At 49.6% G+C, this 14,824-nt stretch overlaps 2 protein-coding genes across 2 annotated transcripts in view; one reads left to right on the forward strand and one right to left on the reverse strand.

Annotated features, from left to right (window-relative positions):
- Positions 1–14,824, reverse strand: part of BMP2 (bone morphogenetic protein 2) — a 317,130-nt gene that overhangs the window by 301,347 nt on the left and 959 nt on the right. The gene's annotated exons all lie outside the window — the stretch shown is intronic.
- On the forward strand, positions 6,690–13,835 carry LRRN4 (leucine rich repeat neuronal 4). The gene is made up of 4 exons (XM_036380970.2): positions 6,690–7,368; positions 8,496–8,700; positions 9,783–9,920; positions 11,015–13,835. The coding sequence occupies exons 1-4, from the start codon at positions 6,690–6,692 to the stop codon at positions 12,633–12,635; spliced, it is 2,643 nt and encodes an 880-aa protein (XP_036236863.1). The 3' UTR covers positions 12,636–13,835.

Below are 14,824 nucleotides of genomic sequence, written 5' to 3' on the forward strand. Positions count from 1 at the left end.
TGTCTAACGTTTACCCTGAGAACACAAAACATTCCAAAGTCCTGCAGACGAAGCTATTGAAACTCCTCTAGTGGTTACTCAGTTGCTCAAAAATGTAGAACCTATGTCCACCTTCATCCACTGAAGTGGTTTCCTGAAAGCCAGAGAAGCTACAGAGCATTCATCTTGGCAACACTGGATCCAAAAGGTTCATCTATTGAGGAACATTGTTAGTTACCTGGTTGAAACGTGTGCTTTAGGAACTATCAAAACTATTAAAAAGGCCTCTGAGTGTGTTTCTATTTCTGTCCCTGTTACTCTGTGACAGCTCACTGAGCTAAGCTGTCCATGTGAGGCTCTGGAAAGCCTGTAGAAATGATTTCACATGTGAGCAAATACCAAGAGTGATGCTCAGTGACAGGACAAGGGGGAATGGCTTCCACTGACAGAGGGCAGGGCTGGATCGGACACTGGGGAGAAATTCATCCCCGTGAGGGTGCAAAGGCCTTGGCACAGCTTTCCCAGAGGAGCTGTGGATGTCTCTGAGGAACCAGATGGGAATCCAGCAGCCCTGCCTGCTGGAAGGAGCCCACACATCCACCGAAGTGAATGAAATTTGATACTACCCTGTAAAGCAAGGACAGAGTGAAACTGGGAGAATTCGTGAAACTACTGGACAAACCAAAACTGGTTTCACATACCTAAAGAAATACAATGGATAGGTGGTGTCATATCATAAAGGGATGCTGCAGAAATCCCTGCATAAATTCATGAACATCACTGGAAACTGAGAGCCCTGATTTTCGTGCCATGTGCTCTGCTTTTCCCCAGCCCCTGTCAATGGGCTTCAGGAGAATCACTCCCAGTTTGTGCAGTTTAAACTACAGCTTCACATTTTGCAAAAATAAAAAATTACAGCCTGCTTCCCATCCCTCTGTTCTTCCCTCTCCTCAGCACTTCTGGCACGGGCTGAGGGACCATCCAGTTTTCCTTCAGAAGAGAACCTACCCACTTGTCACCTGCTTGACACAAGCCAAGTATTTTCCTCACATTGTGGTATCCACAAAAGCCCAAACACTGGCCGTATTTAAAGCCTGCTAAGGGTGCCCTGGGAGAGCTAAATGCCCATATTAGTGCCAGCACCTCTTCCACAGAGAGCTGCCTCCCGCATCAGTGTCCAGTTGGGCTTTGCAGTGAGGATGCTGACCGTGGCTGCATGGAGCCCCTCGCTGGCAATGAGCAATGCCAGGCTGCTGTGGGTGGCTCCCTGGGAGGCACAGCCCATGCCGGCCACTCTCAGAGCAGAGCCTGTCCCACAGTGCTGCATGGAGGCCCTGGAGCTGCCACTTGCCTACGTGACCTGAGCACAGGAATGCAGAGACAGGAGAAATCTGAGCATAGCTCTCTCATTAGCACGCTGTGGCTCATCCCATTGCTAACAAGCACATTCACTTGCAGTTCAAGCTGTCTCTGCTGGGATTTCTACTAGCAAATATTTCCATTTTCTTTCCTGCCCCTCCTTCAATCTTACCCAATGTGTCACTGCCTTTCGAGTGAATCCTGCACTGCTGCTTTGCAAGGAGGAGTTCTGCCAGCTCATCCTGGCTGGCTGTAAGCCCTATCCTTTGCCATTTTAGGTTTGAGAGAGTGATCCCCTGGTGATGCCCCCTCTCTGTATTTCCTTGGGTCATTCAGCCGTAGCTTTTCCTTGCCGCACTCGCTTTGCAAGGCTTTTTCACAATAGGTAGGAAATAGATGGGAAAGGAAGCTGTTTTTATCCAGCTGCTTTGAGCGTTGCATGTGGCTGCAGCTCCTCTTCCTACAAAGAGGAGAGGTTTCAGTGGGAAGACTCCTTCCTGCAGAGGTTGGAGTGGGAAGGCAGGACCCAGGGCATTCCTGCACTTCCATAATTGCAGGCTGGATGTGGCGGGCAGCACCTGAGAGGAGCGTGCCCCAGCCTGCTGTGCCTGACACCTGCAGCAGCCACAGCCTGGAGTCATCTTTCATCCCAGCCGTGTCACCCAGCACGTCCCACCAGGCTCCGGACATTCCCTCAGTGCAGTGGAGTTCCACACCCTCCCTAATCCGTGCAATAACCCGATCACCCCTGGCTCCCGTGAGCTCATCACACCTATTTATGCACAGGGTTAAGACCAGGTGGGCTGCAGAAACCACGTTACTAATTGCACAGGGCCAGATGTGGGAGAGGTTTCCCAGAAGGAGTGAAAGAGTGAAGAAGTGAAAGCAGGACAAGGGCGTCCGCCCTGAAGTTTTGCAATACAGAGATGAAATGCTGGGCAGGAATGTTGTTAGATGAAAACAAACCTTTAGGAAACTTACACTTCCTCTCAGCTGCAGCCCTATTCTGTACGCGGTGCTTAATTAGACCCAAACCAGGCCAGGGTAAAGCACTGCCGATGTCAGATGGATCCTGCTGCTCTTACATCAAATTCCACAGGGGATTTCACCACTGCCTTAAAGCCTGGGTTAGGAGGCACACACCCCATCGTTTTCTGATACCTCAGGCTAAATAATCCTGTTCTTCCATTCTCTCCCCTTTCTCTGCAGGAAAATGTCTTGCTTGTGCTTACTCTATGGACAGATCCGTGAAACATTTCTTTTGTTGCCTTTAAAAGCCTTTCTCCAGATTTTTTTTCAGGATATTTTCCTTCTTAACCATCACTTGGATCAGGGCCAGTAAGAAACATTCACCTCTTCAATTTTACAGCCTGGTACCATCCTCACCTTCTCCTGCTCTGCTTATCTTGGTGTCACTAAGGAATGCAGGGCTCAGCCCGAGAATTCCTGCGGGCAGAGGGGCTTTGTGCAGCCCTGAATCGCCCCGGGGAGGGGGCGTCTGCCTCAGCTCTCTTTGCATCGCCCGCCCGTGTGAAAAGGCTGACAGGAACGCCTGCCCTTGCTAAGCGCTCCCTCAGGTTGTCACCGAAACTCTCAAAAAAGCGGAAAAAAGAATAAAAGGCGACATGAGAACAAGCCAAAGTGAATCACAAAGGGGAAATCTCTGCCTGCTGTTAGCAGATATTTCAAAGAAACTGGTGAACGAGGGCTGCTGCCTGCCCTGGGAAACCTCCACCAGCACCTGGGCAGCTGCCTGAGATGTAGCACCATGGCAGAAATATTTCAGATGATGAGAGATTAGCTCTTTGCAGCTAAGCAAAAAGCTGGGAAAACACAATACCTGGCACAAAAACTGGCCAACGAAAAAAAGAACCAGAAACTAAGATGGAAAATAAAAATAACCAAAGCTCATTTTGCAAGGGTGCTCGGCCTCTTGCAACAGATTCTCTGTATCACTCAGAAATCAAGGGCCTCTGGGCAAAGAAAACCTCCACCACCCTTCCACCTTCACCAAAACGAGCATCCGCTGTCCCAGTCTGACAGTCTGCTCGACTCAGTCTCCAAAATGAAGTCAGTAAGGATGAACTCATTAAAACCAAGGCAGCTTTTGGCTCACCGAGTCTCCTGGAGTATTTTTTGAAAAATATTAAAATCAATAAGATAGCAAATAAGCCTAAAATAAGCAATGAAAATTCACTGTCTGTAACTACTGAGCTAAGGGCAGCAATCACAGGTATTTAATAATCCAGGGCAAAGCCAGGCCACCTCCCTGCTCCTGGGCTTCCCGAAGAGGAGTGCCGCAGGCAGCCGGCAGCTCTGCCCAGGCACAGGGAAGGCAGGATTTCCAGCGGCCTGCCTGGAGCTGGGCTTTCCTCCCCTTACACCAAATTCTTCAGATTTTTGTAACCTGCTCCGCCTCGCCCTTTGAACCGCGGAGCTCTGGAGGTACCTGCGGGCGCGCACGTGCCGGGCCCCGGGGTCAGGGGTGGGATCAGCCCCTCGTTTAGGAACCATCCGCCTTGCCCCAGAGCCCTTCCGCGGGGGAACGCCGTGTGCACCTCGCCTGGCCTCCAAGGGAACAGCCGCGGCTCCAGAGAGTCCTACTGGAAGCGCCTATCTCTGCTCTGTGGATGTTCTGGTGTTTTTCAAGGCTCTCTCCCCACGCTCACGATGACCCACTCGGTCAGTAGATAAGGTCTGCCTAATGTGTGCTCGCAGACTCAACGTTTTTGGGCAAGCAAGGCCTTTATCTGCACTTTAGCACCGAAGTTTACAGGTCGGTGCTGCCTTCATGTCAGGGATCTGTTTTGTTGCCCCGATAAAGGAAAAGCACTGACTACTGTTCTCCTTGGAAATTTTAACAATTAATTGTCCTACAGTAGCAACAGAACAACCACCCTTTAGCTTTTACTTTGGAACAGTCTCCATCAACTCATCCCTGTCTGGGATCATTTCCCTAACTTTACTCTCTGCTCTCGACCTAATTATTGTTTGAATTGTGGGAATGCTGAAAAACCCAGCTCGGGGCAGGTCCCTCAGTGGGAGATGGTTTATGTTGTCAGTTTTACTTATCCAGCAAAGGATGAGAGGAGTAGCGGGAAGGGAATTGTCCCAAGCCATGTGTTACACAGATGCAGGACAGAGAACACAGCCCACGCACAGCGGGACCAGGAGAGGCCTCCCAAAGGCCGTCACACGGGGACTGAGATGCCCTACGCCCTCTCCATCGGCAGAGAGAATTCCTCTCTGCGGGAGGAGCAGGTGAGAGTTTCACTTCTGACATATCCTAAGGGCCTCCTTAGAAAGTAATTTGTCCTGCGTGAACTCCTGCAGAATTTACTCCCCAAGAGCAAGAGTCTTAGAAATTTAAACACTTGAAGCCCCTCATCGGCGCCTAAAGAGAGACCAAAGCTCATGTCAACAGGCAGAGCCTCAGCTTTACATCATCCTGACCTGCCAACAAAGGAACACAACAATTCCTCTCCCTCCCCCCGTCGGTGGAAGACGTGAGAGTCGGGACTATTGACACTGATCTTTTCCCTTTACCCCCCTCTGCTCAGACAAAGACAGACAGGAGCAGCCCTGCCTGAGCGTTGGGAAATAAGAGCCCTCCCACCCACCTCCTGCTAGGGCCAAGGCAGCGGGGAAAGCTGCCCGGAGCCGCCCCCTCTCAAAGCTGGATGCGGGGGAGCGAGCCTGGAACGAACCTCGCCTGAGCCTGTGGGCAGAGGAGGGAGCAGGGAAAGCTGGGACCGGGAGAGAGGCAGCTCACGCTGCCGGCTGAGTCACCCCGAGCCTATAAAATCCGGGCCGAGCAGCCGGAGCCGCTCGGAGCGGAGGCACGAGACACCGGGACTTTGGACAGGTACGTGCGAGCGGACGCGGTTTAGAGGCAAGGATTAAGACTAAATCTAAGATTGGAATACAGCAGCCCAATTCCTCCCATGCTCTCCCTGCCAATGTGCTGCGGAGCAGGAGATCCAGCGGCTCCGGTGACCGGGAAGCCCGGAGGCTGCTCGGATCTTGCACGGTGCCGTCTGACGAAAAGGACACAGGCAAACACAACACATTATTTGGTGCTCCGGTGTACACTATTTTGCTGGTCCCTACTTCAGACCTGGGATGGCAGCAAAGGATAACGGTCTGGGCAAGACCTGGCATCCTTCAGGGAACAGCGAGGAGCAATTAAACTTTGGAATAAGACTGAGATGTTTCATAATCCGTGGGGTTTCGGTTACCACCCTACACTGTAATATGTTTCTGGACGAGGAATCGTCATTTTGTTACCGGGAAGCACAAAAGACAGCTCAACAAGAAAAGCACGAGTTTGGGGCTGGGGTTAATTCCTTCCTCTCACACACATTACCTGTGGGTACGAGTCACTGTGGACTTTTTTTTTTTACAAAGACCAAAGCAGGGGTGGGAGGAGGAGGGAGCACGGAGGCAGCTGTAACACTCCATAACATGTTTCTTGGCGCTCAGGCCTTTGGGGCCCCGATCCAGGAGCATACTCGGTTTCTGACCACTTCCACTGAAATGTGGTTCGGGAGCTGCATTTTCAGTGCATCCTTTCCCAGCAGCTGGGCCGTGCAGAGCCTGTCTGTGCCTCTCACCCACAGCAGGCCCAGCCCTGCCTGGCAGACAGGCTCGGGGGCACTGCCCGCTCCTCGGGAGCCCAGACACCCCTGTGGGGTCCCCGCTGGGACTGTGCTCACGATGGGGCAGAACTGCCCTGGCAGAGCCCACACAAGGCCCTGGTTTTTCTGTTCCAGCTTCTGCTAAGGAAAGGAAAGTCCTTCCTAACACAGGAAAGGTGCTTTTACCTGCCCACTCCAACACAACTCAGCCCAGTTTGGGGTCCTGGGCCTTAAAGTTTGGTAACTCTCCTCTGTCCTCGGATCCATTCATTTTACACAACCCCACAGGAAACAGTTCCCTGCCACAGGCACACTGGACCCGGTTGTTTGGGTATCACCCCACGGGAAACTCTTCCCACTGGGCTGGCCAAACTGGACGCAGTGCAGGACAACCTGCTGGCACTGAGGGGCCTGCTGTGGGACACAGCTTGGTTCATGCTCTCTGCATGAACAACTGTAGGCACACTTAGACTAAGATTGCATGGTACTTCTGTCCCTGAGGATTCATGTTTGCTTGGGCTTAATTACAGAAGAGCTATTAATTATCACTTATCACTGTCTGGATATAATAGCAAAGGGTTTATAAACTGTTTTTCTTTTAACTAGTTTGTAGATGGCTGGAAGGATTTTAGCTCTAAATGTCAATGTTTTGTTTTTCCCTCCCTGAAACACAAAGGAAACAGATCTTGCAAACTGCAAGCACCTTGGAGAAGGATGTTGTCACCCTTGCTCATCCTCCCTCTGCTGCTGGGGACCACAGCACATGGCCCAGTGAGCAGAGCAGCTGCCAGGGATGTCACCACCGTTTTCCAGCTGGCTCAGGAGGACACTTGGGAGAATGTTAATCTCACCAGTATGTCCTGTGAGGACCAAAAGAACAGGACCTGGATCACCCTGCAGCTGACCAACAGCAGCCTGACAGCTTTCCCAGTCTGCCTTCCAGAGGCCCTGCAGAGCCTGGATCTCAGCAATAACCTCTTGGAGGAGGTGAATGGCACAGAGATAGCAAACCTGCCACAGCTGCGTGTCCTCTCGCTGAGGCACAACCACCTCTGGGCAGTGAGGTGGGGATCTAAAGTCCTCAGCAATCTCCACAAGCTGGACTTGAGCTTTAATAAGCTGTCATCTGTGCCATCCTGCCACGGCTCTGTCCTGCCTAACCTGAAGTGGTTGTCCTTGGCTGGAAATCCCCTGATGGAAATCCAGCCACTGGCCTTTTCCTGCTACCCTCAGCTGCAGGTCCTGAACCTCTCTGTGACGCTGCTCGGGCAGGATGACAGCAGAGGAATTAGGGACTCTGCTTTTGCCATCAGCACAGATCCCCACGAGGCCATGGACAGGCCTGGAAACTCCATCAATGTGCTTGATCTGAGCAGGACCTTTCTTGAGAGAAGTAAGTCTCCTGGGTTTCCCACTGGAACCACAGGGCTTGGTCAGGCCAGGGGAGCAGAAGCCTTGCTGGGGACCATGGCTCCCATCCTGGCTGAGCCTGGAGTGCAGGGGGAACACCCCACACTGAAAGCTGCAAACAGCTGCTCCAGGCACTCTCAGGCAAAGCAGCCTCCCAAAGGAAGGGCAGAGACCAAAGACCATGAGACAGGAGGGTTTGTCCCAGTGTAGTCACCCACCTCCACGCTAATCCCACTGTCTGCTACTGACAGTCATCTCCCTGTCAGCCCCGGGATTAGCTTTGGGAAGCACAGGAGGAAATTAGTTTCTCTTTCCAGACAGGCTGTTGAAATCTTTCTTTGTCCCCACAGCTACACTGAGCTTTTAGAGCTGCACTGAAGTAGCACAGAGAGAGGCTTTTTGTGCCATCCACAGCCCGAATACTTCCGCCCGCGCTGAGGGGGGAGACAATCCCTGCCCCGAGCAATCCACAGGATGTGTTCTCCCTTTGGCCCTGCCAGTCTCAGTTTATACCTGAGGTGCTGAGACACACAGGTGTGAGATGCCTTGCCCAGCTGCTCTCAGCCTGGGGCACAGCCTCCTCAAGGTTCACTTCAACTCACATTAAACAGCTGCACCACCAAATTTCCTCCATAAATGTGTCTTGTGGCAGTGAGTTACCCTTCTGAGTCATGGGACAGAAAGGCCCTTTCATACAAGACCCATCCTTTCAGTTTCATGCCTCCTGGCTATTTTCTCGTGCTAGGAGAATGATTTGCTTTTCTTGCACCAGTCAGGACCTTGTAGACCGCTTTCCTGAGCAGAGAAATCCTTGTTCATTTCATCTCACCCAACAAGAAATCTATTCCATATCTCTTATCAGCTTTGTTGTCCTATTTTCCCCTTTTCCTCTGCCCTACGACAGCCTGACCTGTGGGGACTATTACAGAAATGCAGCTGCATGAGTGTTTACACACTGGTGTATTGACTTTTGTTCTATCCCTTTCCCAAAGAGAATAGCTGCAGAAGGTGACAGACACTTCATATCTATGAATTCAAACCCTGTTTCTAGGCAGAAATCCACAGGAATGCTCTGTTCAGGCAACAGGTGTAAATATTTTTCTGTTTCAGTTCAACCAGAGTGGGCCAGAGGCTTGGCCAACCTCAGATTCCTTCACCTGACCAACATGCCACGGTTAAGAAGCCTCGACAGCGACTTCCTCAAGTCCCTGCCTGGTCTCCAAGAGCTGCACTGTCAGGACTCTCATTCCCTGGGTTTCGTGCAGACAGAGATGTTTGACAGTGCTCCTCACCTGAGCCATCTCTCATTTGAGAAGTGAGTTGGGTTTTTTTGTCCTTCCTCACATCCTGCTGCCTTTGCCTCACAGCCCTGTGGTGCCTGGGAGCTGAATTGAACAGTTTGTTATCAGATTTAGGAAGGAGGTGTGGACTTGCTGTCTTTGCCCGGTAAAATCTGTGATCTGGCCTGATAGAGCTGATACAGCCCAAAGAGGCAGCCTGGGGCTCATAGCACAATTAATTGTTTGCTTGAGGTTGCATCCATTGTGTTCCCACTCCTCTGCCTTATCTCCCTGTCCAACAGATAAACTCACCCAGCTGTTTGGATCAGCACAGATCCACTGAACCCTGCTTGTGATAAAGACCAGGCTTCCAAGGGCAAAATCCCATCAGAGGAGAAGCAGGTCACTGAGGGTTCCCTGCTCTGCAAGGATGAGTGCTGACAGTTCTCCAAAACCTGCATCTCAGAAGCAGACAAAAATCCTGTCCCACTTTTAGTGTGAGAGTTTAATATAGCTCCTTGTTCATCATTAGTAAAAGCAATGTTTCAGTCCTCATTCTAGGGGAACCACCTCTTCATACATCACATACCTGAAATACTAAGAGGGGCAAAATCTGAAACTGATTTATCAAAATAAAAGCAGGTGAAGTGCACACAGAGCAGCCAGCATAAAGGAAAAAATCTGGAGAGCACTTTGAAACATTTTTATAATAGCAACCCAGATATAAGCATATCAGAAAACAAACACTAGAGCACTGGCTGTGCCTAGAAACCAGTTCCAGGAAAATAAACCCATACAAAGCAAAAATCCTATGGATTCCATCCCCCCTTGATTGCCCCACTGAATTTACACAGCACTTTCCAACACTTGCAGGAATACCAGTTCAAAGTGCTAAAAATCATGCCCAAACTCTAAGGAATTAAAGTCCTAGAAAGAAGAGAGCATCTTCTGAGCATGCAGAATGCAGGGTGGTGGGTTTAATAACTGCTCACTGCCAGGGGAACTGGGAATATTGCTCTGTGCCTTACACACACTAAGGGTAAGGGACACCTAAGCACACTCCAGTCGTTGGAAGGTAGCTCAGCATTTCTTAATTATTGCATTTGTCTTCTTGTAGCTGTAACCTGAGCTCCTTTAATCCTTGGAACACCAATTCATCGGATGGCATCACCATCAACTTGTACGGGAATCCTCTGCTGTGCAGCTGCCAGCTCTCCTGGCTGCTGTCCAAGCCCGAGAAAGTTGTTCTGCAAAAGTAAGTGAGCCCAAGAGATCGAGTAATGCTCTGCAGACACAGCTCCAGCGTGCAAGTTGTCTGGGGACCAGACATTCACCACCATTCACTGAGTTATTCAAATTCCTTGTGTGTTCTTCCCTCCCACAAGGGGTAGAAGTGCAAAGTAATGTTCCTTTCAGGGACACAGCATAAGGTGTTATTAGCTGTGGTTCTACTTTTAGGTGAGAATATTTTCTTTCTGTTTTGGACCATATTTCACATGTTTCCGTATTAGCTGAAGTTAGAAAATCAGCTGTCTCGATGTGCCAGCGCTGGGGAACAGAAACTGGGAAACTTTGGAAGATCGTTAATAAATTATTTTCTCCTCACCCTGCTACTAGCAAAGCTTACATCACCACCGGCAGTCAACAAAACCCCTTGCAAATAGCACCATTTCTCACCTATTGTTTTCACGCTCCCCTCAGTTTTACAGACTAATTACAGTAAGCTGCAGTTAAAGGAAATATTTGCATATAAATGGTCTCTCTTCCTTTTCAAAGGCCACCAAGAAGATTTGTCATCAAATCTCTCAGAGAGCAGGGGAGTAGATTGTTGAAATTAGACAGTGTTTCATCGAGATGGGTTTAGCAGTTGCATTCTTTACCAGAATTTCAGTGGCTGAGTAAATAAAGAATCCGATCTTAGTCATTTAAAAGTCCCACATCAGCCCACCTCCAGCTGCCTAAACCAGATGGATTAGGAATCCTGGGAATCCTGTTACAGCTCCCTGCATGTGTTCCCCTGTTACTGCTGCATTAAAGTCTGACCCTTAAGACAAGCTGAATGCCGATGCCCTTTGCTAAAGTTCACAGCCATTGTTGTACCAAAGGACACTTCCCCTCGGGAATAAGATGTCCCTGCACCTTACAAAGCCAGGTCCAGCTAAATTCCACACTCGGCGCTGTGCAAACCTGCCTGGACTCTTGTTAAGGCAATCTAGCTGTGGTTTCACATTCTCACTAACAAAAAGACGGTTTTGACAGCAGGTCACCAATTCCAATCCAGGCAGGCTGAACAGAACAGAAACCTGTAGTGTTCTTCTGGATCTTGACTACTCTGGTTTCCCTCTGCAGGGCTGGGGAGACCTTTTGTACATCCCAGGAAGATTCGAGCAGACCTTCAACATCTTTTTCACTGCTGGAGCTCTACAACAAATGCCAGTCAGAGAGCAACGTTACACAGCCCAACTCAAACACAGCCCTTCCTGAGGGTGATGCTTTCAGCTTCACCAGCGATGATGCCTCTGCTCTAGTAACAACAGACTCGGCTCTGCTGACCACAGATTTGACTCACACCAGCTCCCTGATCCAGAGGGGTGTCATGAGCACAGCAACATCCAACCCAATGCTAACCAAGGACACCTATACCAGCTCCCTGATCCAGAGGGATATCATGAGCACAGCAACATCCAACCCAATGCCAACCAAAGACACCTATACCAGCTCCCTGATCCAGAGAGATATCATGAGCACAGCAACATCCAACCCAATGCCAACCAAAGACACCCACACCAGCTCCCTGATCCAGAGGGATATCATGAGCACAGCAACATCCAACCCAATGCTAACCAAAGACACCTATACCAGCTCCCTGATCCAGAGAGATATCATGAGCACAGCAACATCCAATCCAACAGAGCCCATCCTAACAAAGGCCAACAGTTCCTCCCATGAGGAGGAGGCAGTTCCTGAGTCCACAACTAGTCCCCCTTCCTTGGCATCTGTAACCTCCTTCCCAGTTTTTCTCCAAGAGCTCTTTGCTCAGTCCCTGGACCACAGCTCCCCAAGTCCAGCTGGAACAGAACAGCTACAGAGAGAGCCCGGAACGACGGACACGACACTCCCTCGAGCAGGGCCATTCAACCAGACCAGCAGTGACTATTCTGCTGGAGGAACAGGAGTCCCCCACACCACCCACCACCACAGTCACCCCTCTGTCACCCAGGGCAGGCAAGGCACCCCCCAGACGAGCCCCCCAGAGCTGAACCCCGCGAGGAGCGGTGCCCCCTCAGAGGCTGTGCCCAGCACCCCATCGCCACACTACACCGATGACTACGACTACGAAGAGCCACGGGAGGATGGCCTGGCGCAGCCGGCCCAGGCCGCCTGTGACTACGACCCCTGCAGGCACCTGCAGAAGCCGTGCAGGGAGCTCCAGAACATATCCCAGTGCTCGTGTCCTGGCACCTCGAGGGAAGATGAGATTCCAGACTCGCCCAGGCTCAGGGCAGTGGTTGAAATCACCGACAGCTCTGCACAGATCCGCTGGTGTGCCCCATATTCCGTCGTTCACAGCTATGAGCTGACGCTTCGTGCCCAAGACAGCGAGGACAGGCAGTTTGTCAGGGACAACATCTACCCCACGGCCAGGCAGTACACCCTGTACAACCTGCTGCCATTCACCACTTACCACATCTGTGTCACTGCCTCCAACAAAGCAGGGTCCAGCCGGACTACAACAGACCAGGAAATTCCAGGTAATTCGTGCACCAGCTTTAAAACAAAACCCAGCTACAAGTATGTTTTTGCTGGTCTGTCTGCAGCAAGTGGACTCTTTCTCATTACCACAATTATTTTGTCTGTATGTCTGTGCAAGGCGTGTAAAAAGCCTCAGAGTGAGCAGTATGGCACACACTTAGTCTCCTACAAGAACCCAGCATTTGATTATCCCTTAAAAGTACAAACCACTAATTAGCTCTGGATGATTTTTCTATGCAAAGTTCACTATCTCCATCACCTTGGTGTGTTTTTATGAGACTCTGAAAGTGTCCTTCAGCAAAACTATGAACCATCAGATTCCATAACCCTGACATTTCCAAGGGAAAGAAAACCACCAAAAAAAAAAGAGAAAAACTAATAATGAAGTTACTCAAGCAGAAAAAAGTCTGTGGACTCCTGTTCCTGTGCTAAGCAGCAGCAAGCCTGGACACTAACCTTGAAAAGTTGTTTTTGTAATCACCTACAAATAGAGTAGCATAAATTTCACACAGTCAGATGAGAGCTGCAATCCAAGGTGCATTAAGCTTAGCAAGACGTACTCTGCTTTTATTCACAGATCAAAGCTGGGGGTTCAGTTTTTTAAAGGTACTATCCATAGAGAGAGTACAGCTGAAAGGAGTGAGTGGGCTCAGTGACAAGGCCTTGTGCAGATCTGACTGCTCTAAGCAAATGCAATGGGTGCAGATGATCAATGTAACTTCAGTTCAGGAAAACGAAACATGAAATTTAATTGGAGTCACAGACTGTGCAGGATCCTTAGGACTGGGGCAATTGTTTTGTTCTGACTTTTTATGAGGTTGTCCACAAACGAGCCCCCAAGTGCTTCCCAAAACAAGCTCACAGGCAGTGGGGGGTTTGCAGTACAGCAGTGACCCACACAGGGGGGAGGGGAGCATGTTGACATTTGCTTCCCAGTGGGTTTTAAGCAGAGAGGATGTTCCATCCCAATCATCCGTCCCATCTACAGATTTAGCAGCTGATGATTTGCCTCATACAGAGGCAAAAAGCCAAGTAATGAAGCAATTGAATGTGTGTGCTGCTGAGGCTTGAAACACCCAAATCCCCTGCACTAGCAGCAGACAGGTCTGGCAACACCTTCCAAATGAATTCTTGGGTGCCAATTCCTGGACAATAACGGTAAGAAATGCTGACAATCCCAACTTTGAGCTTGCCACTGGAATCCAAAGAGGTGTCCCAGTCTGGTATTTCCCCAGGCCTCAGTTCCAGGAGCTGCCTCTCCTGCTGCTGTACAGACACAGTGCATAAACCCCCTGAACTCTGAGGGGAAGGTGCTGCACTGTGTAAAAGAGTCTCTGTTCCAGTCTTTTGGGGTTTTTAATGCTTTCAGTATTACTGAAATAAAAGCCACAGAGCTACATTCTGGTTTTTTGTTAAAGACATGGATCTTGGTGTTGTCTTTACCATCTACAATGTTTGGCCTGAGAAATTAACTCCTTTTGTTGTTTTGGAATGAACTTTCAACGTGTAGTAAAGAAATGTTTTTATGATGTTAGATTTGTGTTCTCTGATGTCCCAAGAGCTTTCATTTTGTATGTGGCAGAAGGAGGCTTGCTCCTTTGTCACCACTATGGGCTTGCAGTCCTTTCCTGGGAATTTGTCCTCTGGGAATGACCACCACTGGACAGATACAGATTGCTGCCATGTGTGCCCCAAGTCTGGCTGAGCCCCATGACTCAAACTCCTAATAGGAGTGAAATGCAAATGAAGAGGACAGGATGGTGTGACCTCTCACTTTGAAAATGTCTTATTTTCACATTCTGGTAGTTCAGAGTTTTCTCTGTTTGGACCTAGGTTTTTATATTTATTTCTGGCCTGGCTTTTCCTGTGTTTTCTCAAGGATTTAGTGATTGGGTACATATGATTGTCATTTGAAGTGAGCAAGTGAGCCAAAGAGTCACGATCCCAAACTGGGGCAGAGATCATCCATTCCCTTGTGTTTGTACAGCATAGCTCTAGGAGACCTTGGCTGGGCTCTTTGGTTTTACCAGAAACAAAGCAAAATAAGAGATTTGTGAATAGCAATTTATATTGTCTCAAAGATTAGTTCCAGAGAAGGGCAGGGAAAAAAGATACTGCAACTGGAAATAAAGATTGCTTCAACTTAAATACGAGTTAGTCCAAAACAAGGGGACATCATTTAAAGTGAGGTATTGGCAGGACATATCTCACTACCCTTTACCACACCACAGCTCATAATCACTGAACTAGGAAGTTCATCACAATTCATTTCTCCAACCAGTTCTCATGCCAGCCTCTCCTGAATTTCACAGCCAAGGGAACACATCAGACCCTGCCATTCTTTTAAAGTGCCCTTTCTGGAGCCACACAAATGTACAAGTCCTGCTTCCCACAATCCCCACTTGT

Source organism: Molothrus ater, chromosome 3 (genome assembly GCF_012460135.2).
Source record: "Molothrus ater isolate BHLD 08-10-18 breed brown headed cowbird chromosome 3, BPBGC_Mater_1.1, whole genome shotgun sequence".
NCBI lineage: Eukaryota > Metazoa > Chordata > Aves > Passeriformes > Icteridae > Molothrus > Molothrus ater.